Source organism: Nipponia nippon, unplaced genomic scaffold (genome assembly GCF_047370975.1).
Source record: "Nipponia nippon isolate SJK-2023a ecotype South Korea unplaced genomic scaffold, ASM4737097v1 scaffold_14, whole genome shotgun sequence".
NCBI classification, from domain to species: domain Eukaryota; kingdom Metazoa; phylum Chordata; class Aves; order Pelecaniformes; family Threskiornithidae; genus Nipponia; species Nipponia nippon.
The window spans coordinates 2233012-2259612 of NW_028262330.1; the positions used below are offsets into that span (position 1 = coordinate 2233012).

The 26601-nt window shown below is 48.4% G+C and overlaps 2 protein-coding genes across 7 annotated transcripts; one reads left to right on the top strand and one right to left on the bottom strand.

The window, feature by feature from the left end:
• Positions 1-104: 104 nt before the first annotated feature.
• NUP85 (nucleoporin 85) lies at positions 105-17014 on the bottom strand. 5 transcript variants are annotated; one of them, XM_087751066.1, is made up of 19 exons: positions 12534-17004; positions 12345-12438; positions 12083-12241; positions 11629-11699; positions 11043-11086; positions 10171-10240; positions 9092-9213; positions 8580-8714; positions 7884-8006; positions 7367-7498; positions 6856-6962; positions 6476-6559; positions 5778-5843; positions 5155-5306; positions 4945-5062; positions 3552-3652; positions 1636-1787; positions 919-1001; positions 105-294 (listed from the first exon to the last, which is right to left on the bottom strand). In XM_087751066.1, the coding sequence occupies exons 1-19, from the start codon at positions 13165-13167 to the stop codon at positions 273-275; spliced, it is 2469 nt and encodes an 822-aa protein (XP_087607192.1). In that variant the 5' UTR covers positions 13168-17004; the 3' UTR covers positions 105-272. The 5 variants fall into 5 exon arrangements, with proteins under 5 accessions (XP_087607192.1, XP_087607190.1, XP_087607193.1 ...); XM_087751064.1 differs by having other exon boundaries at positions 915-1001; positions 12534-17003; XM_087751067.1 differs by having other exon boundaries at positions 915-1001; positions 12083-12245; positions 12534-12572.
• A 2105-nt stretch (positions 17015-19119) lies between these two features.
• On the top strand, positions 19120-26601 carry SUMO2 (small ubiquitin like modifier 2). 2 transcript variants are annotated; one of them, XM_087750384.1, is made up of 5 exons: positions 19120-19324; positions 20980-21111; positions 23776-23854; positions 24281-24352; positions 25922-26601. In XM_087750384.1, exons 1-4 carry the CDS (start codon positions 19304-19306, stop codon positions 24328-24330), a joined length of 282 nt encoding a protein of 93 aa, XP_087606510.1. In that variant the 5' UTR covers positions 19120-19303; the 3' UTR covers positions 24331-24352; positions 25922-26601. The 2 variants fall into 2 exon arrangements, with proteins under 2 accessions (XP_087606510.1, XP_087606509.1); XM_087750383.1 differs by lacking the exon at positions 23776-23854 and having other exon boundaries at positions 19134-19324.

Sequence of the window (26601 nt, forward strand, 5' to 3'; positions counted from 1 at the left end):
GGGCCAGAGCAACCTCGGTGTTTTGATGCAGCTCCTTTTTAAAAGTTACTTCTTTTTTTTTAAAGTTCTGTTTATGGAAGACAAGAACAAATCCCCAAGCAATATGCAAAACAAGACATTTATTCTTAGAAAAGCAGTCAGGTTTATGTACAGGGAGCCCCAGAGGATGAGCGAAATCACGTGTTGCTGTCTTCAGGACCCTTCCAAGGTGCCTTCTTTGACGATGACTCGTGCGAGATTTCGTGCAAGAGCAAGCCTCAGCATTTCCACTTTCATAGTCTCGACGTCGTCATCCTAAAAGCGAGCAGAGTTTGGGTTAGGCTGCTACGCGCAGGAAGGCGCTGCCGGTGGGTTCCTTTCCGGGGCTGCGGGCGGTCAGGACGCAGGTCAGTGAGAGGACGAGGGCTCGCGTGTTTACCTGTCGCAGGGACCTCCCGAGAAGAGCAAAAGCTCTTTCCTCCTTTCATGTTTTACATTTACATTCCTTTGACCTTTCCTGCTTTTTAGATCTCTGCCAAGCCTCTCCTTTTTCTGGCAGCTGCAGAGGTTTGCGTCTGGAGCAAACGGCTCCGTTCTGCGCCTGGAACGTTTCACAGCTCGAGCTGTTAGATGGCAGCGGCTCCGCTTTTCATTGCCCACCTAATTTGCAATGATTTATCTTGGAAAAGCATCACAGCCCGATCCACATCAGTGGCAGCGAGGAGTGGAAGCGCTCCTCCGGTTTTGTGTATACTCAAATCTCTCGATGATGCCTCATTGGGCCGGCCCTTAAAGGTAACACCCCGTTCCAGCCTCGGTAACTGGGGCTCTCCCTCTCTTCTGCCCCCACGTCGGAACAGAAATTCAGAGTTCGCTTGCCCCAGCCCTCCCCACAGCCCCGATTCATTCCCAGTTGTCCTCAAAACAGGAGCTACCTGCAATTTCTGCCTGTCCGACTTCCCTGCTGTCAGGTCTTCCAGGCATCGCATCAACTCGTAGGTCTGCTCTGCTGAAAATACGACCTGTGGAAACGGAAGCATGACTGAAAACGATCAAGTTTATGACAACATCACGCAGTCTGAGAAGGTAACGCAACCGAGAGGAAGAGAATGCCTCCACGCTCCCGCAGATCCATTCCGACCCTTTAAAGCAAGGATTTCTCAGGATAATTCAGCTGGAAGCGCCTTTGGGAGGTCTCTAGTGCCACCTCCCGCGCAAGGCAGGGTCAGCTGTGAGGTCAGAGCAGGCGCTGGGGCCGTTATCCAGCCGTGGCTCTGTAATTACTGAATGGCCGTTTTCTTGAGGGATCTTAAAGCAAAAATCGAGCTCAGGAGAAGGAAGCACACTGGAAAAAGGGCCAGGCCAAGTCCCAGAAGCACTGGGCGCGGTGTGTATTTAAATTAGCAGCATGCAGGTGTTCTGCCACTGTTTTCTAAAAGCGGGGAACCAAGTTAAGCGTTGATTATCCTGTCCCGGGTGCTGCGTGCGCCCAGCGAGGGCCATTGGAACAGCCGTGCGCTTCTGGAGCTGCCACCAACGGTTCCTTTGCTCTGGGAGTGCCAGTCCCAGCCCGGGGACAGAAAGGGGGTCACCAGTTTGAGACTGGTCAGGAAGGAAGGAAAGGGGGCGGGGGGCCTGCGGGACCAGCCTGCTCACCTCTTTCTGCTCCAGCAGGGGAAGGGCGTCCGTCAGCAGGGTCATCCAGAAGGAGCAAGGAGCAATGTGAGCCGTCATCAACATCAAAAGCAACTTGGCAGCTTCGGAGAACCGCTTCTCCCCGTACAGCCGGTGGAATTCCCGGTACTTCCCTACACAGGGGCGTGGGTGGGGGGTAAAGGGCGTCAGCGCCTGCTGGGCCCGGGCTACCGATGGCGGGTGGCGCCCTGGCTCCCAGGCAGCCTCTGGCGGAGCTGCCCCAACTGCACCAAGTCTCCCCAGCAGCCGAGTGGGGGAGTGGGAATCTCATGTGTGAGGTGAAAATGGAGGCTGCCTGAAAAGGCCGCCAAAAACCTGTTACTGGTCCTGGTAAGGTTTGCTGTTTGAAGCAGCCTGTTTGCTGAGTGGTGCTGTCTGGTGCTGAGCATTTGTGGGGTGAGCAACGGCGCGAGCGGCTCAGAGAGACTGGCGGCGTCTGCAAACGCCAGGGACGGGAGGGGAGAGGCGGGGGTGAATGGTCTTTCTGAGAGCGCAGAATACCAGGAGGTCTGAAAGGCTTCGCTGTCTCCCTGACTGTTTAAATGGAAACCGAGATCTTTGTTCATGTGGGAAGCCCTGCGTTCGGTAGGAATTGGTTAGATCACTGTCCAGCACAGGAGAACTGGCTGAGGACGAAAGTGAGTTTTATTCTGCAGCTTTATTCGTATCCACTAAACTGGCAAAATACTGGCAGTAATGGTTCCCGTTCGGGTTCACCTTTGCCTAATGTCTGAGCTCAAGACAGGGACATGTGGAAGTTGTCCAGCAAAAGTACCCCTGATGAGTCTAAAACCCCCAAAGGAAAACCAAGCAGGAATATTTTCAGGCCTTTCAGGATCTTTTTATAAAAAGCCGAAAGGGAGGGCATTTCTCTGTAAACACAGTTTATAAACACGGTTACAGAATTAAACGGCAAATCTTTGGGGCTGATGCAAGGGCCACCGGGTGACGCTGGGCATACAGAGATAGGAGGGATTACCGGTTTGCTAAGGCACAGTTAGCTTCTAGGCTTAATTTCAGATAAGGTTTAAATGAAGGAAATACAGTTCCAGTTTTGCAAGCCTGGACCAAACGGGAGCAGATCAAACTCGGGCTCACCCTCGCTGTAATGCCGGTGTCAGCCAGCAGGGAGCCAGTCCAATTGCCAACACCTACTCCAGATTCCCATTAGATTTTGGCCCCGGGAACTGGGCTTGCTAACGGCACAGCTCCGCAGAGAGGTGCGCTTTAGCTCAAGTTCCTGTCTTGGCCCGTTAATCAAAGGCCGCAGAGCAGCTGCAGCCAGATGGACAGGTTACCGCAGCCCCGCTTGTGCCAGCCGGCAGAAGGAAGCTGCAGCGTGTGAAGGAAACCAGCCGGAGGCCCTCCGCCGGTATCTGGCACAACCGCTACAGCGAAAGGGCAGGAGAGATCTTGTGTTTGAGTGAGCTTGGGATTGGCACGCTGCACCAACAAAAGATGTGGAGATTCTGGAGAACTTTGTGAAGTCAGTAAAATTATCACATTGTCAAAATAACTTAAACCAGGGGTTTACTCTTCCAAGGAAGCCCCCTAAGGTCTGCCAGACTGTGCTTGCTAATCTTCCAGAGTCTCTCTAGGCAGTGATGCAGTCTGGAAGGGGGAAGCCCACAAGTGTCAGAATTGAATGCTGTCCTGCTCAAAGCCGCGCAGCACAGACGCCTACTGGGAGTGCAATCGGAAATGCAGTCTCCCGGTAGCAAGCAGGCTGCATCCCAAATCACCTTCCGTCATCTGCTTTCCCCTCATCGCTATAACAGGAGGTAGCCAGATGGAGGAAGAGACAAATCTAAATAATTCCGCGGAGTTAACTGTGTTCTAAATAACAGACCAGAATGAAAACTGTAGACGCTTCTTACCAAGAAATGTTAGCCGGTCACTAAGCAGCATGGATGGCCCCAAATTATCAATGAGGTCTAGGTCAGAGAAGCATCCCCTTTCACAGTAGTCCTTGAGGAATCTAGGGAGAAAGTAAAGCACAATAAAAGCTTAGCGGGGAGAACATCGTACCCATTCACTTTGCAGCTCCTAATCCCTTCCCAGAAAACTTCACTGTACAACTGAGTTCCATCTTAATCAACCTCCCGGGAGGGTTTCAGAAGACATCAGAATGTTTCCTGGGAGTGGCCAACGAAGTGGTGCAACATGCGTTTAACAGACACTATTTACTCTGCTAGATTTTGTGGTAGTTGCGATCTATTCTTTAAAAGGAGTAAGTGAAGGAAGGAGCAGAGGAAGCTGAGGCTGGTGGGTGCATAAATAACACTCCCAGATCATAACAAAAGCTCTATTTTTCTGCTGTGTAAAAAACATTGACAAGCAGCAGGAACAGAAATAATTCTAAAAGCTTTTCATCTGTTTTGTCACAGCCTTCATTCTGCTGCTTTTTTCAGAGCTGCTTCCTGTGATGGTTTTCTTTCACCTTCTGTTGAAAGAAAATGATTCTCACTCCCTCAAAACCAAATGAAAAAGCACCCCAGCAATCTCCTACTACTCCCTTTTTTCACTGCTGAAGATAGCGTATTGCCTGGCCATCTACCCAGAGCGTGACTTCAAAATTATACTCTAACTATGCAAAGAGATTGGCACCTGCCTATTTCCAATTAGCAAAAAAATACAGGGCGTGGATTGCTAGAGATTAAAAACCATAAAGAGAGTCGCCACATGTTTGGTCTAGGCCTAAGCTAAGTGTTAGCATCCTCCTCCATTTTGTAACAACCTTCCCACCCCTGCGAGGTCAGATATCGTCACAAGCTCATGCAACGCCAGGGACACGATAAAACTTTCCTGTTTGTTACATGTTATAATCGTGGCTTGAGATTTTGTCCAGAAATGGTGGCTTAAGGGACTTGTTTGGAGACTGCACGGTGAAGTAGGCTGGTTAAAAATAACCCGCTGGATAAAGCGCAGAAGGGGATTGTCCTCCACCCAGCCAGTTCCCTGTGCAGTCCATCAAACAGCCCTGCGTAAGGCAGAGCTGTCGCCAAAAGAAATGTTTATCAAAGCAAGGTCTGAGAGGATTGGACGGTTGGGGAAAGCCAATCTGTTTCATCTCTAGATTTCATGAAGTAGAACAGGAACAGCGAGGTATTGCAGATGAGAGTACCCAAGGATGTCATTTTCTAGTCCGGAAGCAGGTACTTGGTCTGAGGGAAAGACAACCCCCACCTGCCGGCAGCAGGACCTTTTCGGGTCCTTCTCCCCGACCCAACCACCCACTACAGCAGCATCGCCCGAGAGCTTCGGACTCACCGATCGGATATCAGCGTAGCAAAAGCCGCATCCTTAGCTCTGATGCTCCACGACAGGGCAGAGCCCAAGCGATTATTCCGCAGAGCTTTCATGGCCATGATTTTACAGATGCTACGAACTTAGGAGAAAACATAGGAGAAGAGGGAAGAAATTAGTTGCAGTAGTTCCACTTGCATCACTACAAAACAATGAGATTTAAAAATCGACCACCTTGTTCATGCATCTGTCTCTGCTCGCAGATCCGCAGCACCTTGAGGGCCTTCTGTTCGGTGTTAAGGGGTATCCGCTCAATGTGAAGCTCCAAATACACCCGGCCGTACTCTGGACAGTGGTCAAAGTAATCTACCCCCAGCTGCCACAGGCTGGGAGGGGAGAGAAAAATCATCAAGCATTCCAATCATATATATCTTAAATAAGCACAACAGTAAAGCCACAAGGAGAATCTGGGTCTGCTCTGATGAACTTAGTGTTCAGACCTAAAATGGCTTTTACTTTCTACCAACTCCCAGCTGCCTGTTACACAGCTTGGGAACCCCCGCGTCTCCCAGGTGCTTTGGTACAAGTTGCTCTGTACCAAAAAGCCACAGTGGCGGGAGCAGTTCTGTCCTGGCCAGTACGCTTGGTGGGTTCTGATACAATACGCTTGGTGGGGTCTGATAGCTTTCATCTTTGATTCAGGAAAGGAAGCGTGCTAGTGTCGTGTGATCCTTAGGGACACCTTTGCTGAAACAGTGGCTCCTGTAAGCTCTGTCTTTTTACTTCATTAATGTGCAGTTCTGTGCTTTGGCTGCCTCGATGTCAGTCTGTCCTCTGAGTAAAAAAAGTGTTGCTACCTGTGGTGGGAGAAGAGTCCTGAGGCATACTCTAGCAGAAGGAATTCACGCATATTTGAACCAAAGCTGGGGGGGGGGGAAAGAGAGAAAAGAAACAGGCATTATTATTTGCACCTCATTGAAAAACCTGCTGATTTTATTTCACAAGTACTTTTCATTTACGCAGCATGGTTTTCCATAGGCAATCTTCGCAAGCTTTGTGCCTCAGGCCTAAGCGTGCCGGTCAGCTTTCTCCTTGGGGAGACCTGCCAAATATTTACGGCACTTAGCAGATATCGCTTCAAAGAAGTGCTTTAAGAAACTGAAACTTCAAGGAAATTCAGAGAGCAAAATTCAATTGCTCAAACTTGAATTTATTCAAAGCATAATTATGAAAACTCTTTTTAGATTAGTTTCTTACCATTCCCAATAATCACAAACATTTGGGCCCTTGATTATATTTCAGATAAAACTGTATTTTAAAAAAAATCCTAACATTGTACCGAGGCACTGCTGCAGAGCATGTCAAATTCATCAGGTCACCAACTGCTGCTGCTTCTCAGCGCCTCTGGGCTCTGTGACTTCAGAGGCACACGCACCACCTTTATTCTCCATCTTCTGTAAGTGCCCAAAATGCTCCTTTTCAACCAGAATCCCCATGCTGCTTCAGTCATCCTTGCTTCTGGGTGTCTGAATATTCAATGCAAATAAATACTCACTAGAGATTGTGAGATTGCAGGAGTTTACAGTGATCCAGGAGGTCGGTCAGATGAGCCACGAACCACCAGTTGCTCAGGGCAATGCTGTATTTGAAGCAAGCAAAAGAAAGAAAAAACTAAGCCCCCCACTGCAAAGGAACGCGTCAGGTTTTCCACAGGCGGTTCTGACCCATACAGAAGCTATGGTACAGCATAACGTCTGGTTGCACTGTCCCAGACCCAATGGAATACTTTTAATTGCTGCCTGCTTCACCTATTTTTGCTAAACGCTTTGAAAGGCCAATGGGGCGGGCTGTACCCCTATCCTCTGCCCCAGTTACTGTGGGAGCGCACAGAAGCAATACTGTACAACTAGAGAATCAAAAACCTTAAAACCTAACCTGCATTCCTTGATCACTTGATGCATCTCAAATTCAAAGGCTGCCATTAAAATCGTGTCTAGAGGCTCAGGGCTGCTTTCTCCGCCCAGGAACAGGTCCATGCTAGACTGTGGAATAAGATTACAAGACATGATAAATGCAGAAGTTGTGAGGTGGGAGAAGGAAGACATTTGTTTGGATGTAGCAGCCTCATTTAGGTTATTTTATGGGAAAGAATAGGACATAGAGACTGAACACATTAACAAAAAGGATTTTTCCTTATTTTAGCATAAGGAAACAGGGAAAACAATTTGCAGGAACAAGACTGGTAACGTGAGACACTGAAGGGAGTTGGTCTTCAACAATTATTTGTCTGCTGTATCAGTCTCCCAGTCCACTTACAAATTCTAGGAAATGTCTTATAGTTACATAGTTGCTGTAAGATGTCAACCCTCCCAAAGTTTTTCTTGAAGTACAGTAACCCTTGTGTGCATGAAACGGTGGAGAATACAAAAATAATTCTATTTCATGCCTGTGCATAAAACCGCAGTTCCATTGGCTTCACAGTCGGATGGGAATACAGGAGTCGGGTAACCAGAAAGTGGTACCAAGTAGTCATGAGTTCCTTCTTCTCCAGTATGGCATCCTCATCTCCCAGCAGGATCTAACGGGAGAAAAACACAGGAGTAACTCTGCAAATTCAGCAAGGTACACAGCTGCATCGTAACTCTTCAGAGGCATCACTCCCATTTTGCAAAGTTGAGGATTTAATCAAAATTACGTAACAGAGGACAAAGGGCCTTCCCAGAGCCCCGTTTCCTCATCAATCGGCCTTATGGCCTTGGACACGAAGAGAAAACAATCTGCTCAGGCTTGCAAAGACTTGCAAAACAAAGAACGCAGTACAGAAGACTGGCTGAAACCTCCTGATTTAATGAACAGATCACCCAGAATATTCAAGTTACTTATGGCTACACAGGGCTCCTGAAATACCCAAGGATGGATCCAATATTTGTCCACAGTTTCCTTCCTTCCCAGCAAAAACAGACCTTGCAGATGGATTCCATGTGGGAATTGGAAGCAAAAGTTCCATCCTGCAGATACCGCTGACATTCTTCATGCCAGTGCTGCCATTTCAGCTCCATCTCGGTCAGCGTCTGGGTGTTGCCAAGCTGAACAGAGGAGGAGATGCATAAAATAAAGAAAACACCAAGTCAAATCACAACAGGCGCTTGGGCTGAACTCTGAGTCGTTCATGGTAAAAAGCTAAACACGGGGCTACCATCAAATTTTTCCTTGTCCTACAGTTGCATTTGAAGTGTCTTACTTTCCTCATCTAAATAAGGCAAAGGACCTTAAGAGGGGTCCCGTGAAAGATTACCGTGATGCAGCTGCAGTTTTTCCTCCAAGAGGAGATCACCGCAACACAGGGAAGCTCTGCTGGTAAAGTCTCCAGAGAATATTCTGTACAAGGGAACAGTTCTCAACAGGAACTGTTTCAGACAGCTGGATAACGCATCCTGCTGCAAAAATGATCTTTCTAACTATGTTGGTTTGTCACCGAACAGGCTTTTATCTGAATGGTTGGGTCTTTTGGGCAATTCAAGAAAACAAACGTTATTACTGTAAAGGATTAAGACTGAGATGTTTTAATGGTGAGCAAATTGTGATGTTACAGGAGCCACATCAGAGGCGGCTCTCTTCTCCCAGTGGAACTGCATGAAACAAGTCCCCTTTGTACATACACTGGGCACAGGCATCTTCTTCATCAAGTCATCCAAGATTTTGTACATGTTCACCGACGCGGGATTGGCACTGGCTTCCTTGGAGAGCAAGTGCCGTGCTTCATCCATTCGGCCTTGCAGCACAAAGACATCCACCTGCAAAAACCACCCGTCTGTGAGCGCCACGCTGTGCAAGGCTACAAACACCCAGGAAGACCATCAGAGGGGAAGTTTAACTTCTGATTTAGGCAAGTCAAGCGGAGTTAAAATGCTTAAACCGTAGGCCCTGCTAATTCAAATACACAGTGTAAGTCCTGACCTCTACGGATCACGAAAGCAAAAGGATCAGGATGGGAATGAGGGGTAGGATGATCGTCAGAACGGCTTCACCTTAAAACCTATATAGGCAGGCATGGCGGTGTCCTAGGTATCAGTTTCTGAGGTGCAGTCTAGTGTCGAGTGGGGAGGAGGAAGGCGAAACACACAGGCGTGAACTCTCTTTGTTTAAGAATCTTACAGGTGACTATACTCACCACATTCCAGAAGAGCTCGTGTTTCGATGGATTTTCACTGCTCAGGACTTCACGGACCATGTTGTCCACATCGCAGACATGAAGTCGAACCCAGTCAAGGAGGCGAAGCAGAAGGGGACCAGCTTTATGCAGAGAAGATATCATTCCTTTAGTTCCCAGCTGTTTGTTCCCAAACTGTTATTTTACGTGCTTCTAACTTTAATGGTTTGACAATCATTAGATGAGGTTTACTAATTGGATTTCTATCTGCCACGCTCAAATTAATAAGGAACAGAGTTCCCGAAGTAGCCAAGCTGTGGGAGCACCAGGCTGCTGACAGATTTCCGTGCGGCAATTTTAGACAGAACAGCAGCAAGGTCCAGCAGAAAACCCTAACCACTTACTTGAAGAAATAAAATAAAGGGTGAGTGATTCAGATCATAAATCTTGCAATGCCAAAAGACACACAGAATGTTTCTGTTTAATTTAGCATCAACTCATTATTATTAACTGAATGTGAAGAGGAAATCTGGCACTAGGTGATTAACTTTTCTTCAGATTAAGTAATCCATCATTTGTGAATCTCTCTTCTGAATTCTGGGACTGTGCAAGTAACATATTTGTTTGCATAATCTGATTTCCTTAAGAAATTATTTACTTCTCTAAAATGCTGGTATAAACAAACTGAATTCAAAACCGGCATCCTGAAGTTAAAGGAGCTGCATCAGAGAATGAGTAAATGTTAGTTGACATCAACATATTTGATGCTTAAAGATGTGTTTATGCTTAAAAGTCAAATAAATTGGCAACAACTTTTGATATCCCTCTTCTTCACTACCTTTCTGTAAAAAAGACAATTTAATTGTAGTGTACTACACATGAGGGGAAGAAGTAGACGGCAAATCTAATAGCTTCACATAATTCGATATGAAGAAGGCAATTTACTGAGGGAGAAGAGGTATTAAAAGGCTTACTGACACTTGTCATATCTCTAAAACATATTAAGATACGACACAATGGATGCTACATATATTTAAAAAAAAATAAATATGCAAACAAAAAGCCCTTCAGTCTTAACATCAGGATACTTCACTGCTTACCTGCAGCTGCTTCAACAAACAGAATCTCACACAGGTTCCAGATCAGCTCCATTGCAGAGAGAATAGAAACCTGAAAAAAGCAGGGCCATGTTTCAGATTTAGCAATTATTCCAGTTAGGTCTTTTTCTTTAACCACACAAAGGTATCTGCTGTCCCTAGCAACTGGTCAGTTAAGGTCAGCTCTTACAGAGAGGGAAATGGCATACTGACAGTCAGAGATACAAACGAAAAGAGAGAATCGGGCCAAACTTGTCTACACCCGTTCAGCTCCAAAAATAGCCAAGCTGTTTGTGTATTGAGATGCGATGATAATCTGTCATCAGCGCGAAATACAAAACAGTACAGTCTTTTTCAGCCTTTTTGCACTTCCAAGACTTAACATTACAAACAGCACAGCAAGGAAGAAAGAAAGGCCAGTGAAGCAACATCAGTGCAGCTAACAGGACAAAACCACTGTGAGCACTCTGCTCTTCCCGTAACACCTTCTGGTGTCCGACAGCTCACGGGGAACATCCAGAGCTGGCTGCAAGGCTCAGCTGCAGTTGGTTGGAACCTGAGTGTTTGAGAGGTGAAGTTTCCGACAGGTGAGTACTGGCCCATGGCTGCCTTTAGGGTGACAAGAAAACATCACACCTGCAACACCGAATATATGTTCAAGAAATGGCAGCGAATCCAGACGTTGGGCACCTTTTTCTTGTTTTAGAAATAACGGAGCTAACTATCTATTCCCATTTATTCTTGGTTACAAACTGCATCCAATATACGAAGCCAGAGTTAAATCTAAACTGCCTTACTGCCAGCGTTGGCCTCGGTGACTTTACTAGCCAGAGATTCGTGTTCAGTTGTGACTACGTGACACGACTGCGGCTTACCTGAGTGCTATACTGGCTGTGCAGGGCAGGGTCCCGGGCTGAAACTGAGGGAAGAATAAGGAAAGTCAAAGAGCAACACATTTCCCTTTCACAGCCCTTTCTGGGCTCATAAATAAAGACAACAATACCCGATCACTCATCAAGCACAGACCTAAATGAGTACACACATGGCAAAGCTCGCTTTTATATAAAACTTTATAGCTTTTTTTTAATAAATCCTGTGCAAATCTGGGTATGGCTACAGGGCGGGGACGGAAGGGAAGAGTAAAATCTCCAACTTTTGGGGGGGGGGGGAAGCAAGCTGTTAATTTGGCCTCAGTTTCCCATAAAACTGCAACCTGAGATATGAAATGACTGCAAGTCTCCAGAAAATCAGTTAAAACACAGTGGGGAAAAAAAAAAAAAAAATTCTGACCAGATTTACAAACCAGCTTGGAAATCTCCCAGATGGAAACGGAGCCTTGATAATTACTGAAATCTATGCATGCTATTGTACAGTAGTTGCAATAACTTACAATTGAAATGCTACTTTTATAATCACAAATAGCATTTCCTTTTATTGCAGTAAGAGAACAAACAAACTTACTAGCTGCCTGGTGCATGTCCTCCATACAGGCTCTTATCACCGAGCGGTAGTTTTTACTCACTTGAACCAATCTGCCAAACACAAAAAGCCTTCGGTTAGGGAGAGCTGTTTGAGTCTCACGCCTGTTGTCCACTAAAGCCCCGCAAGTTTCTCTGCAGCAGCAGAGACTCCCTGTACGTGGGTGAATCCGGCGGGGATCAGCGAGGCTGTGTGCGGTGGCTGGACACACGCAAGCAAAGGCGTTGGTCAGCGTGGTTATTGGAAGAATCGGGGCTTTGTTTTGTAAAACTACCCCGAATCAGTCTTTTTTTCTGCACTGCTGGCGACTGCAGCAGCTCTAAGCAGCCTGGTGGATGGCGCTGGCCTCGCTGGAGGCAAGCGTAAGTCAACGGCCTGCGCCTGGCGGGAGCAGGGGCAGCGCCGGCGGTGCCGCCCGCCCTCCCCGTCCACTCACTGCGCTTTCCTCGACTTCCCCGGCAGCTCCTCCTCGCTGCGCTGGAGGCCGATGAAGATCCCGTGCGACTCGTTGAAGAGTTTCCGCAAGGTCTGGATGTAGATGTCCTGATCCCGCCGGACCACGAAGACGCGGGAGGAGCTCGGCCCTCCCTCCCCGCTGCCTGCAACACAGCCCCGTCAGCGCCCCGGGGGGACGCGCCCGGCCCGGCCCGCCCTGCCCTCGCCCCCGGACGGGCACCGGCACCGGCACCGGGACCCACCTCTGCGGCCGAAGAGGGTCTCGCACACCAGCACCTCGGCGGGGCCCCAGGCGAAGCAGAGCTGCCTGGCGGAGGGGTCGGCTCCCGGCACCACCTGTGAGGGGACGGCGGCCCGTCAGAGGCGCCCGCGGCCCCGCACCGCCCCGCCCCGCCCCGCACCCGCCCGGCCCGGCCCTCCCCGGCCCGCACCATCAGCGGCGGCTCGGCGTCCAGCTCCTCCATGGCGGCGGCCGCGCTCCCTTCCCGCCTCCCCGCCCGCCTGAGCGCGGGGAGGCCCCGCCGCGGCTGCCCGCCCCGCTGCCTGCGCTGCCCGCCCCGCCGCCCGCCCCGCCGCCGAGCCCCGCCGAGCTCCGGCGCTTCCCCGCCGCGCCGCCGGCCCCAGCGGAGACGCCGGCCGGGGGAAGGGGCCCGCCGGGTCCCCGCGGCTTGGGGCAGGCGCCGGCCGCTCGCCCCGGAAGCGCCGCCGGCTCCAAAGGCCCCGCCGGGGCGGGACGGGGCCGGGCCGGGCCCCGCTCCGCTCTCGCCCGTAGGCGCCTCGGGCGCTTCCCCGCGTCCGGCCGCGGGTGAGGGGCCGGGCCGGGCCCCCGGAGCCCCGGGGGGCTGGTGCCGCCCGGGGGTCTCCGAGCGCTGGCTCTCGGGCGGGGGCCGGGGGCTGCCCGAGGCCTCCGGGGCGGGCCTGTGCCTCCTCCTCCTCGTACCCGGGAGGGAGGCAGGGAGGGAGGGAGGCCGCCCCATCTCCATCTCCTTCATTTTCTGCTTTGGGGGGGTTTAAGCGCCGCGTGGATGCGGTGCGGGTCGGGCATTGCCTTCGTGTCCACTCCATTGACTCGATTGCCCTGTAATAACCTGCTTCTCGTGTTCCTTGACACGCTTCAAACGCTTGCAGGTAGATGAGCCTCCAGGCTGTTGAAGGTGACGTTCTCTGGAGCGGAGTTGCTGGAGGTCTCGGGCAAACTCTTTGATAAAGCTGACTAATCAACTTAGGTGCGTTAGGACTGCAGCGGGTTCCCCGCAGGCTGGGGAAGGAGTCGTAAGGAAGCGTTCGATCGATGGCAGCAGGCCGGGGCGCCGTGCTGGCCGGCGTCGGGAAGAGCTCTGCCGGGCACGTCTGCCTTATTCGCTTACTCGGGGTGATGAGATCTTTTCCCTTCCCTGGCTGGCAGGGGTCAGGGTGGGAGTTAACACCCGCTAGAGCCTGGGCAGAGTTTGCCTGCGGAGGCTGCTGGAGACCGCCTGCCTTTCTGCTGGCTCTGGGAGCTCACGCACCGGTAGAACTGAACTTGCGTATCCGTTAATAACTTGGCGTGGTGAAACACTGACACACGCTGCTCCTTCCATTCTGCTCTCGTGCCCGTCTCTCCATACTCCTCACTTCTTGCCTATTCCTCACAGTAACAAATGTGTTCAGTGATACGCTTTTTAAGAAAAATACTAATGATGCTGTCTTGCTGAACTTGCAGCTAGAAGCAGCCCGTCCCTCTCAGACTGGTGCTCTTCAGAGAAGCTCACTAAGAATTAATTTTTCAAGATAGCTTAAACCATTCGCTGTCCTCATGTGACAAAGGCTGCAACACTCCACTGCTAAATTGCCTTTTTTTTTACTTTCTTGGCTACTGCCTCCATCATTTCCAATAAAAACCAAGCTAGCAGGTATCTTTGGTAAGAGCACGGTGGGACACCAGTCGTGCTGAGAAAAGGCAGTGGTGCCCGCTCAGGTCAGTCGGGAGGAATGGCTTGTTGCAGGGTAGAACTTAAAATAAATCTTCAGAAACCTGCTTGAGAAAGTAAGACTCATCAGTTTTAAGAAAGCTCATCCTTTTTTGTGCGTAAGAGTCCTGTATGTTGGGGGAATTTGGGGATGTGCACGTATTCAAATCTCTGTTATACAAAGTCAAATTCATCTGCTGTCTTACAAAATGGTGCTGCTCTGCTGCAGACCTCTGAGCGTGTTAGCGCTGATCTCTAGGTGCAAAAATAGCCTTCCACACGTTACTAAAAAGGCTCCTGATACAAATCAAAACTGGATGTCTGAAAACCCCGCAGTAAGAGGGCTTCTGCCACCACTCTTTAAGGGTCAGGTGCTGCTTCTGTAACTGCATCAGTTTCGTGGGACCGGTAGAAGGAGACTTGCGATGGCTGATGCTGCCAGACAGCGCGCTGCAGAACACAGAGCCCACCGCTTGTACGGGCATCATCGCTAAAACCTACTAATGAACTAAAATGCGTAATTACTATAGAGCTGGCTAACTCCCTTAATGGGAATGTGAGACTTGCCTAGCAAGTGAGATCCTTGCTAGAAGGATGGGAGTTGCTATTTGTTTTCCACGTAGGAAAGGACTAAGGAGTTCTCTCCACGCGATCTCATTTGGGTATCAACCGTGCTAGCAGAACTCGCCACCTGCGGCTTTCCGAGGGATGCTCGAGTGCCTGGGACGTCCCTCTGTCCTTTCCCTGTGCCGCCTGTGTTTCTCTTGCTTTCCTTCTGTCCTTCTCCACCCCTGTGGACCACTCCGTAGGGAACCACAGCCCTGCCCGCAGGGAGAGGCAGCCAAAGGGCGGGTGGACAGCCTTTAGCAGCTCTATTGCAAAGCCTGGCAACCCTGGCGGGTGCCCCTCACTCTCACTGGTCTTATTTTCTCTTCATCAGCAAGGAGAGAGAAGTGTTGATCACTGAGGTGGTGGATCTAGGAGTGGGGCAGTGTCCTCTTCTGCTCCAGGGTCCATCCTGTGTAAAGGGACACCAAAAGCTGGTCCAGGAGCTCTTGGATCCTCTCCTGCCATCTCTTGGCAGGTACGCTGCTTCGCTCGCTCACTAAACGCCTACGTGGCTTTTCGTATCTGCAGCGTCTGATGCTCTTAAACTGCCAAGGAAGGTGGCTGGTTCCTGGGGAAGTCATCTCGGGAAAGGTGTGTTTTACTGTGAAATCTTGACATTTCTTAGTCCTCCTTTGAACATTGGCTGGAGGTCAGCACATCTCCCGAAGGGAGACCTTCCTGCACGCCTTGCAAAAAGGCTTCTGTGCCTGCCCGGTCCATGTCATTAAGCAGAACTGCGAACCACCGTGTCAGCATGGAACTTCACATTGCTCAAAAAGGCTTTGGAGTACAGGCTCAGGGTCCAGCGAGGAAAGCAAAGGCAAAGAGAAACTCTGTTACTGTTTTCCAGTCAGGGGAAAAAGAAAAGAAAAGTAAAAAAAAGGCAAAAAAATCAAGGCCTGATGAGGAGGGGAATTGCTAAGTTGCAAAATAGGAGGTTTGAAAGCTATTTCATGGCTTGGGGAGCAGAGGGAATGATCAGCATCGTGAACAGGGAAGGCAGGGAACAGGCAGTGCCCCAGGCAAAAGATATATTCTATTCCCGCTGCTAAACGAGTATTGATGAAGAGCAAAGCCTGAATAAGCCACCCAGACCTTCAGAGTCCCGGCTGAGAGGGCAGCTTCAGCCCTACTCGCTTGCTTACGCCTTCAGATAACTGTGCGCTTGCTGTTCCTGCGTTGACCTAACTGCAAAGTAACGCGCAGTTTTGAAGGGTTATGCTTGCTGGTGCGCAGTAGCGCACACTTGTGCTACTCTGCTCGTAGCTGTCTTAATGTCTGAAAAACCTTAACGTCTTAAACTCTCAGTGTGAAAGGGAACGGACGTTGAACGCCCCTATTCCCTGCCCTCTTCAGAAGGTGGTGCAGAATTAAGCCCAAGAGCTCTGCAAGAGCTAGATACGTCGGATTTCTTCCTTATAAAACTGCTGTACCGGAATGAAACAAGGCGTGGAAATATTTTAGGAAACAACACGTGGAATTTTCTTCCCAGAGATGGAATTTCTCTGGAATTCTCACTGTGATGCTTCCCCATTCACTGCCCTTCAACTCGGTGCATTGAAGAGGAGGAGCTCAGAGAGACAAAAAGCTTCGCCCTTGCCCCCCTCTGCTGCAGCCCGGACCCTGCCAGACTGGGTCCTTTGTAGTTCCCAGTGTGGCTTCTCCCCTGCTGCTCGCTCCGAGTGCTGCTGTCTCGCCAGTGATCCTTGTGGGTTTTAGCGCTCCGTTTATTGTTAGCTCCACTGGGTCTCCTGTAATGTGAGTTTCCTCTGTTGCTGTATTAGAAGAAAAGCCATGTAAATAAGAGGTTTGTAGAAACCTCTGCTCTGTGACTGGGGATCTGTGTAACTGGTGGCGACATCAATGGGGGTGTAGCTGAACCAGTTTTCAGCTTTTTTCAGTGCGTATAACTTCTGCAGGGGGAACAAAATCCCAGACGTTCTCGTAAAATCGAGCGTATTTTCACGTCTCCTTTTAAGCACGTTTGTTCCGTTTGTGATGCTGGGCTTCACGTATGTCTCACTTAACGCCATTCCTGCATTCAGTTCTTTCATGCCGCTCTCAGGCCCTGAGAGTTTCATCCCACCTCCCAAAGAAATCCTCCGCCTGGACCTGCCGCCCAGAGAGCTCCAAAGCGGGAGGGGGAAGTGGCGAGAGCAACATAAAACAGGGCCGTCGAGCAACGTCGGTCTTGTGATACCCTTCCTCACAGCGGTGGCTTCTCTGTGATGTTGCATCATTTCTAAAAATAGAACTTACGGTCCTTTGGGAAATGGCACTTGTCTTTTGTTCTGTAGAGCACCTCATGTGTTTTGAGTCTCGCTTAAAAAACCCGTGTAGGAAGCAGTAAAGTGGGTTTTAAGATGCTTTATTTCCGTGTTCTCACGTATAGTCCTGGTTCTCAGTGGTGAGAATGGACTTCAGAAGGTGCAGATGGCATTGCCCATTGCTCTCCAGAGCTAAAGTAAAAGGTGAAGGGAGATTCTAGGAGACTGAGCCACCGTCAGACTGTGCGAGGGGGATTTGTACAGAAGCACGTTGTTTTCTCTAGCCACAGGTGCTTCTTGCCTCCCAGTAGCTTAAATAAAGAGAAAAATAATAACATGAGTAATTAAACGCACGGAAAACAGGCAGGATAGACTAATTGGAACAGTCTTTTGATGATAAATCAAGGAAAATGACACAGGTAGGAGTGGAAACTACAGCTCAAAGGAGTACCGGTTTGAGTCTCAGATACAATTTAAAACAGCATCTCAGTTGCCTTCCCTGGTCAGACGGAGCTCTTCCAGTGCCTCTGATTTTTCCAGAACTGACTCATACAGACTCTTGAGAAGGAGTAAAATACTAAAACTAAAAGGTTCTGTGAAATTTTAGATGAGATTTAATCTTTCAGAGTACTGAAGGAGAGGGAAACATTTACACTCTATGGGAGCATAGTCTACAAGGAGAAGGTAAAAGACTTCACCGCCCGTGTTTTGTGGAAGCTCCGCTGGCGGTGCAGGCCATCTTTGATGCCTCAGGTAAGGTTGCCACTGCATTATTTTCTCAGCTGTGGACTCGGGTAAAGGTTCAGCTTCAGCTTCGTCTTCTTCAATTTCCATACAATTGCAATAAAACAAAAAAGTCCCCGTGAGTCCGCACGCAGAAGGGAGGTACTGGGAAGCGAAGTAATGTGATAAAAGGCAGAGGAGGGAGATGAGAATCCACAGTGAGCAGCAGTCTGTATTTGCTTGTAAGTTAAGTTTCTCTTCGGTTGATATTTTGCTACTTGAGGAGTTTATTCTGGACAAATCCCATCTTGTAACTTCTCCACAATGGTGCGGGAGGTGCGTTATACGCAGGCCGGGGTTTTGTCACGCTGGGAGCAGAGGGTGTGCGTCACCACACGGCCACCGCTGCGTCGGGATCCGGAGCGCGTTCACCACGCGGAGCGGCGCCGGTGTGGACTAATGCCCACCAGGTAAATCCGTCCCTGGAGCGTTTACAAGGGTCATCATCTTTGTGGCGTTTCTTGTCCACCTCTGTGCTGCAGAGAAACGGTTGACAAACGATGGCGGCGGGTGTAATGCTGATGAAAAAAGGCTCAGAAACTGTTTTGTGGGAACCTGTTCAGTGAAATCCCTGGAGTTATTGGGAATTTCCTCCTCCCCTCCATCGGAATGAACTTGAAAGAATCGCATCATTAGTGGTGTATCCTCTTATTTATATATTACAATTTTTGAGGTGCTGCATCCCATCCTCAGCCTGTTAAAGAATATAAGTAAACCTGGACTGCAATTGCTTTAATTATATTCAAGATGCGTTTTTCAGACGCAGCCGAGAGGCACAGCGGGTCTCGGTTCCCTCTGCAGAAATGACAGGTATTTCAGGGCAAACCCGCGCCTCGCCTTCCTCGGGGGAAAGGCTGGGGATCGTGGAAGCGCAGCGGGCGGCTGTCAGACCTCACAGCCTCCATCGCTGTCACCCGTGAAACAGCCGTGAGTAGGGGGGGGAAAACGTGTCAGGTTTGAGGAGGCCGCAGAGGAGGCCGACACAGCGGGGTCACCGGCGGGGGAGCGCCAGGGAGAGGTGCCGGTGGGGCGAGCGCAGAGGGCGGCCAGCGGGGCCCGCGGGGCGAGGGGCGGGAGGAGGCAGCAGCGCCGAGGGGGCCCTGAGGAGACGGGGCCGGGCGGGAGCGGGGCCGCCGGGCCGCGGCGGCCATTTTGAGGAGGACAATGCCCGCCGCACGCCTGGGCCCGCTGCGCCCGGCGGGCGGGGGGGCGCGCGCACGCAGGGCGAGCGGCCGCCGGGGCGCGCGCACGCTCCGCCTCCCGCCGCCGCGTTATGTAACGGCCGGGGCGCGCGCGCGCTCCTTCCCCCCGTACCCCCCCCCCGCTTCCTCGCGCTGACCCCGCCCCCTCCGTCCGCCGCGGCCCAATGGGCGGCGGGGCTACGCCGGGCGGGGGGGGGCGGGGGAGAGCCCGGCGGACGGGGCGGGCGCGCGCACGCACGGGGCAAGGCGCGGCCCCGCGGCGGTGCGTGCGCGCTCCCTCCCCCCCCCGCCTTCCCCGCGCTCTCTCTCTCCTCTCTCCGCCGCCGCGCTCGGTCGTTCCTTCCCCCCCTTTGTGAGGCGCTCGGAGTGGCCCGGACATCGCTGACTCGCCATGGCCGACGAGAAGCCCAAGGTGAGGCAGGCGCGCTCCCTCCGCCTCCCTCCCCCGCCCGCCTCGCTTCGCCCCTCAGGCGGCGGCGGGGAGGGCCGGGCCCCGGCCGCGGGCCCGGGCCCGGGCCCGGCCCCGGCCAGCCGTCGGCCTGGGCTCCGCCGCGCCGGCTTTGCGCGCCATTTTCCTGCGCACCCAGGCCGCGGCCGCCTTCCCGCCCCGCCGGGGGAGGGGGGGCCGGGGCCGCAGCCTCCCGGGGCGGGCGGAGGATCCCCGGGGAGGGCGGCGGGGAAAGGGGGGGGCCGAGGGGGGCGAATCCGGGCTCCCTTCCCGCCCTCCTCAGGGAGAGAGGCAGGTCCGGAGGCGGTTGCTGCCGTCGCCTTCCTCCTCTTCCTCCTCCTCCTCGCGGGGCCGGATCCGGCCTCCCCCGCGCGGCCGGCGGCGGCTGGGGCGCAGCATCCCCCCGCGCAGGCCGCCTCTCGCCGGGGCACTCGCCAGCCCCTTCCCGTGCGGTGCTGGCCGGAGCGCGGCGGGGCCTTTCCGCCGCGGCAGGGGCGGGCGGGCGGGCAGCGTTCCCTGCCCCTTTTGTGCTGCCTCTGGCCGCGGCCGCGGGAGGGACCGCCCGGGGGGGTCCTGCGGGCGGAGAGGAGCTTCGCGTTTCGACAGCAGGAATTTAACAACAACCACGGCAAAAAAAAAAAACAAAAACCACAACCAGCGAACGCCGCGCTGCCACCCCCCCTTTTTTTACATTTTTTTTTTCCCCTTCCCCCCCCCCTTTTCAAACTGAGTTTGAAGGCGCCAGAAGATAACGCCCGGCGTGGCGGGGCCGTGGCCTGGAGCGCGGCCTGCGGGGATCTGTCCCATGGCGGGGACCCGCAGCCCGGCCGGGGCCATCCGACGCCCTCCCCGCTCCTCCTGAAGCAAACAAAGATGGAAAAGCTGCTGGGCACCTCGGGAGCCGGCGCTGCCTGGGGTCTGGGCAGCGCTGAACCTGCTCTTTGCCGTGATACTCGGGATCAGAACACCAGCAGCGGAGTTGGAAGTTGGTTCTCTGCAGTTTCTGCGTGTGGCTTCTAATGGAAGCGAGAGGACCGGACTGCTCATTAAGGAGGGTTTTTCCTTAATCGTTTTTGGAAGGAGAAAGTTTGGGTATTTTCAGATTTTGTCACCTTTTCAAATTCAGTCCTTTAAAGTATCTTGAAGTTTTCTTCAGAAGTACCTCAACTGATAGGAAAAAGTTTGAGATACACTAAGAAAGAGACTGGCTGGTGGTGGAGATCATGGTTATAACATAAATAACCTCATTCCTTTGATTAGGAACAGTAGTGTTGCCTATTATTGTGCCCTTGATAGAAATAACTTTTTATTTTTTAAATTTGTTGTAAAACAACTGGCCTAGTAACTCTTCATTGCTACTTTTCATGTTAACCAATCTCAAGAATGACAACTAATATTAGTAGGGTTTGGGATTTTTTTTGTGTGGCTTTTTTTTTTTCCCTCCAGATATAAAGTACTGACCTTTATTTCCTAATTCAAAGTTTGAAGTTGGTAAACAGCTATAATATCTTTATTTCCTCCTTTTTAATGACCTGTTGCACTTTGGTAAAATGTTAACTTCTTGTTTCATACCTTTTAAAAAAATGTTGGGGGTTTTTTTTCTTTTATTTCCTCAACAGGAAGGAGTGAAGACTGAAAACAATGACCACATTAATCTGAAGGTGGCAGGGCAAGATGGGTCGGTGGTGCAGTTTAAGATTAAGAGGCATACACCACTTAGTAAACTAATGAAAGCCTATTGTGAACGACAGGTATGGCTCTTTTATGATCATCAGGAGAACCGGTGTCTGGGGGAGAGGTGATCTCCATAGAGATAGATGAAGACAGTAAAGTCTATGTAAATATGCAAAATGATAAAGGCTTAACAGAAACGAATTGTGTTGTGGAAAGTGTATTGTTCGTGGGATCTGTTATAGAGTGGACCGACGGGGTTGTGGCAGGAAACGGGTAAAATAAAGGTCTGTTGTTGTCTTTGTGAAATCTGCATTGGTCTAGTGTTGGGAGGCAACTGTTACTCTGCTGCTCAAAAATATCAGTATGGAAAGGCTGGGTTAGGAACCTGCGGTATGAACTTAGGATAGAGAGTGGAGTGATAATCAGAAGTATTTTTATAACTGAGTAACTTCTCAGTCTGGTCAGAGACTTCTGGTTTATCAGCTGAGTAGTATTGTGTTGAGATGAGAGAATATCAATACATCGATGAGTATTTCAGCGTTTAAAGGTGTCTAATGTCTAGCTCGAGAAGGAGCTTGTAGTGATGAGCTTTATTTTTTCTCTTGTGGCCTAGTTGTCAAGTTAATCCTCTGAGGGACAAAAAATGTATTTTCCTAGTGTAGCGGCAACTGCAGGCACCCTACTAGGCTGCAGGCAGCTGTTGCAAGTTTCAAAACCACCTGTATAAGAGTAGTGCTATTTAACGCTTTCTTCTGAAGCTTTTGATTAGGAAAATTTTGCCTGTGCTGTCCCTGATTTTTTTTTTTATGACTGTCTGCCTTTAAAAAGTTCCATCTCTACAAAAGTGTTTGGAATTGGGAAAGGTTTTTCTTTTTTTTAAAACACAAATATTCAGTGATAACCGTGGAACTCAGTTAAAAAATCAGTATAAAATATTGAGGTGACTGTTTCACCACCAAGAAAAACAAACTCTAATTTACAGAGTGGTCAAACCTCTTTGTTTTACCCTTTGCCACAATAGGATAGTGATCCGGATAAAGACAGGGAAAATCAGCTCGTACTGAACATGTGAATATGCTCTTGTACGGGTGTTCTGGGGATAAATTAGCGAATCTTTGAAGCTGTGAGCTCATTTTTCCTAGCTCTGTCATACAAACTCATGTTACATTATGCAAATCACTGTGTATTGCTTTTTCCAAACATGAAGTGCAGTTATATCTGTCTCTTGGGGAGTTTGAGGATTGGTTAATTGTCTGTAAAGTCCTGGGAAAGGTGATTTTAGAAGTACCATTCATACTTCAGTTACTTGGAAACAAACAAAAGTAAAAAAAAAAAAAGTAAACCTTCTCACCTAAATTTCTACTCTGCTTTAAAAAAAATAAAACCCAAACCAGCAAAAAAACCCAGGTGTCAACTGGAGGAAAAAAAAATTTAAATCTTTAGAATGGGAGACATTGTTTCTGATTTTGGTTTTAAGTAACTAGTAGGTATCCAAAGGATATTTCTGTGGAGATGGACTTGTCTTTAAATTTTATTTCTTAGGTGCTTACTTCTCAAACTTCGTTTAAAAGTATTTGTTCTGTGTGTCTCTAAAAGTTAGATTTTGTTCGTGTTCCTAACTAGCAACTAGGGCTCCTACTCAATCTTAAAATCCCTAAGCTGTGGATTGAGATTTAATTTTGGAGAGGTGGAAGCTGCGTAGAGAATTTAGCAGCTTTAGAGAATGAAAATAATATATTGCGTGTAGTAGACCTAAAATGGAAGTAACTAAACCTTGAATGATATGTTTAGAAGATCAAGACTATTTGCGATTATTATAAGCAGGGATGAAATCATCCATGGAACATACCTAATTTTTTGGTGGATACTAATCTCACCAAGGTACAGTTTTTCAGTATGTTTTCAGCTTTCGTTTATTCAGCTCATAAAGTTGTCGGGAACCTGCAAAAAACCCAACGCTTTTGGAATAGGAAATATATATTTTAAGAAACACGATGTTGGAGAAAACAGCTCAAACCAAATGTTCCTGTGCCAAAATGTGTTGCTGCCATGACACTTGGCCACGTGGTTTTCTTAAACAAGATGATGTTCTGAGGGAACACTGCAGAATCTTCGTCAGGCTAGAGAAGGCATTTTGCTGTGAACTATAAAGCCTTACCAAAAAGTTTACTCATATTCTTTATTAAAATATTTTTCCCGACAAATCAACTTCTCAAAAATAATTACTACATTAAGCTTTCTTTTGTGTGTTACATCTGCTCTCGCATGGCTCAACAAAAGCTGCTTTTCTAATTCAGAGATGCCAGAGCAGCGCCATGCAATACCTTGGATTTACTTCAAAACCAGCGCGACTTCTTGTATTTTTAGATAGAGGGTGGGTAGAACTGGCAAAGGAGTAGACAGCAACGTTCTTGGTTCTGGTTGTATCCTCCAATTCATTCATCTTTGCAGAATGTAGCGTGCTGTAGAATACCTTTGAAAACTAACTTGTGAATTTGAAGCTGACGTTATTAGTGGGAGGGACCGTTGCTCTTTAGGTACCTTTTTGAACCTGTTGGCTCAAGCGAGAAGGAGAAGTAGTCTTCTGGAGATGGAAGAGGTCAGCAAAACGACTATTGTGTGGTAGAAATGCTAGTTCGAAATACTCTTCAGTAGTTTCTGGAAGTAGAAGATTCCGTAAGATTTTTGAAAGTTCCAGCTGTGCATGGAAAAACTTTGTTCCGTTGATGTCTTGTTAATAGGAATTAAAGGTCACAAAGTTCCCATTGGCTACTCTTTGCTGCTGCAGACTAATAGATGGTGGCTGCATTTCTGGAAAAGGTATTTTAGAATACCTTTGCTTTGGGGGAAGATCAAAAAGGAGTATTGAATATTACTGTTTGACATTTGTTATCCAAAGTGTTGCATCTAATTTTTAGGTGAATTATTATTAAAAAGCACTCTAAAAATCTTGGCCTTCGGGGTGAGACTTGTGTACTAGAAATTGCTTTATTTTTAACTTACAGGCAGTGGGGGCACTGTTGCTTCTCTTAGTTATTGGACACAATGCAATTTTTAATACAAAACAGACTGCAAGGATTTGTAGTGAAATGCCTTAAAGTCGGTGCATGAGGGGAGTACGAAAACTATATCGTGAACGGTGGCTTTTAATGATCACACTGCAATTCCAGTGACAAGCTCAAGAGAAAACTAGCGAGTACTTTTACACCAGACTTACGTCTCTTTGTGTTACTTCTCTTTGTCCAGGGGTTGTCAATGAGGCAAATCAGATTCCGGTTCGATGGGCAGCCAATTAATGAAACAGACACACCTGCACAGGTAAACAACAGAAGCAAGACTAAAGAACTGTATTTGAAATTTGCTGCAGGAGTTGATGCTTCTGTTTCGTACAAAACACTTGTGTAATTGTATGTGTTACTGATAGAACTTGGTATTTTTTGGCCATTATTTTGGTATAACTAGTTGAGAATTATTGGAAATAGAATCTAAGATTTCTTTAGTGTTTTGAATAATAAGTCTGTATCACTGTAGCGATAAAGTAAGAAAATGAAGTATAGGTACAGATGGCGAGTCTTGTAAAACTGTCGCTTTATTGGGTCACGGCTCCAAGATAAGAATCGGTAAGTTAAGAATTGAGTTTTTCCTGAAGCGATGGCTTTATTTTTTATAAAAGCTTGCCAGGCTGTTATCAGAGATCCCGTTTGCAAACTTGCATTTGTAATATGAAAGTCATTTTCTGTTATTTGTAATTCGAAGCTCTGTTTCAGCGGCATAAAATTAATGAATACTGTGAAGTTTGGGCTGTCTGCTTGTAACTGGTTAAAACGAAGGCCATCCCGAGAACAGAATGGTTCATTGTGACTCTGAGGATTTTTCTGTACTGCTCCACGTAGCCGTGTGTAATCAGACTTTCCAAGTGATACAGTTTTATATGCTTTTCAGAACCACTTGTTATGAAATAAGGGACTCTTGTTTTTAGAAGGCTCCTAGTAGATCTGTATTTTTTAAGCAGTTGCTCCAAAGAATGTGCCTCTTCTGGCCACAATCTAGGCAACTTTTTAACTTGGGATACTGATAATTGAGGCAACAGGGTGCTTTTCTCTCCATCCATGTTACGCTGAAGCTTAGGATCAGTCTATTTATAGCTGCGGTAAATGCCATAGACTAGTGTGATTTCCTGGAGCAGAAATTGAGACCGTTTAGAAATATAACGTACATTAGTTATAGCGAAGTCTTGGTACAGATTTTGTCAGTAGGTAACATTAACATCCCAGGAATATCAACTGTAAAAACTACGCTGAAAAAAGAGCATTATGTTAATGAAGTATTGCTGTTCCTCACTGGCAGTTTGTTACATTGTTGACCATGTAAAGTGTTTTTAATTTTTTTGTGCTTGCTGGTGCTTGGTTTTCCTGCCTGGTTGGGCTAGGGGCCTTAATTATAGTCTGCTTTCTTTAGTGCTGTAGCTGAAGCAGTTTGCACATTTGAACAACATCAGCAAAGTGGAATTGTGGCAATGTTCTGAGGTAAACTGAGGAAGTAAATAGGAGAAAGAAGATGCAATGGCAAAGTAGGCAACAGAATTAAAATATTATGAGTGCTGATCTTTTCCATAGGAGTCATACAATGCACCCTGAAGTTACCTGCTAGAATTCATTCTAGGACAACGACTATCAACTGGCATTGGTTTTTTTCCATGCAATTTCTTTGCTTTTGAGTTACGGTGAAGTAGGTTAAATGTACAAAGTGATGATGATGGCGGGGAGCGGGGCTGGTCTGGTTAAGTTGCATGAAAAGTAAACATGAAGATAGGAAATGTAAGAGCAAGCTGGCCTATAGTAGATACCTGAGAAGAGTTGAAAGCCTTTTTTCTCTTTTCTGCTATAGTTGGAAATGGAGGATGAAGATACAATTGATGTGTTCCAGCAGCAAACAGGAGGAGTTTACTAAAAAAAACAAAACAAAACAAACACACAAAAAAAGAACCTGCTACTTTCCTCTCCAGAACTGTGCTCCCACAGGCGACACATTCACAATTAGAAAAATGAGACTTGGTTCAGCCACATCCTGACTACTGCAGTATAGTTTTCTCTCTTCTCTCTTTGATTTTTTTTTTCCTATTCCTTCTATTGTACATAAAGTAACTGGTGTATGTGCACAGACATAATGCATATTTTTTTTAACTAAATGGCCAATGGTATGTTTTGATCAACATTTAATGGAGATGGGGTGGGAAAACAAACTGGTTCTGTGAAAATGCCCCTTTCTCCGTTAGTGGCATGCTCCTTCTACTTTTATCTTTATATTCCAGTAAGTTATTTTGCTCTCACTGTTTAAAAACAAAAACCTTGCATACCTTGTTTGATTGGATAATTTCAATGTTTTTCTTTTATCATTGTAAAACCAAGGACAATTTTATAACTTTTTTGTACGTAGCTGTTACATGTAGAGCGATCTCTGTCTAAGTAGGGGTAAATGACTCTAAAAAAAAAAAAAAAATGATCCTAGATAGTTTTCCCTTCAAGTAAAGCGTCTTGTTGTTTAAATAAACTTCTTGTTTAAAATAA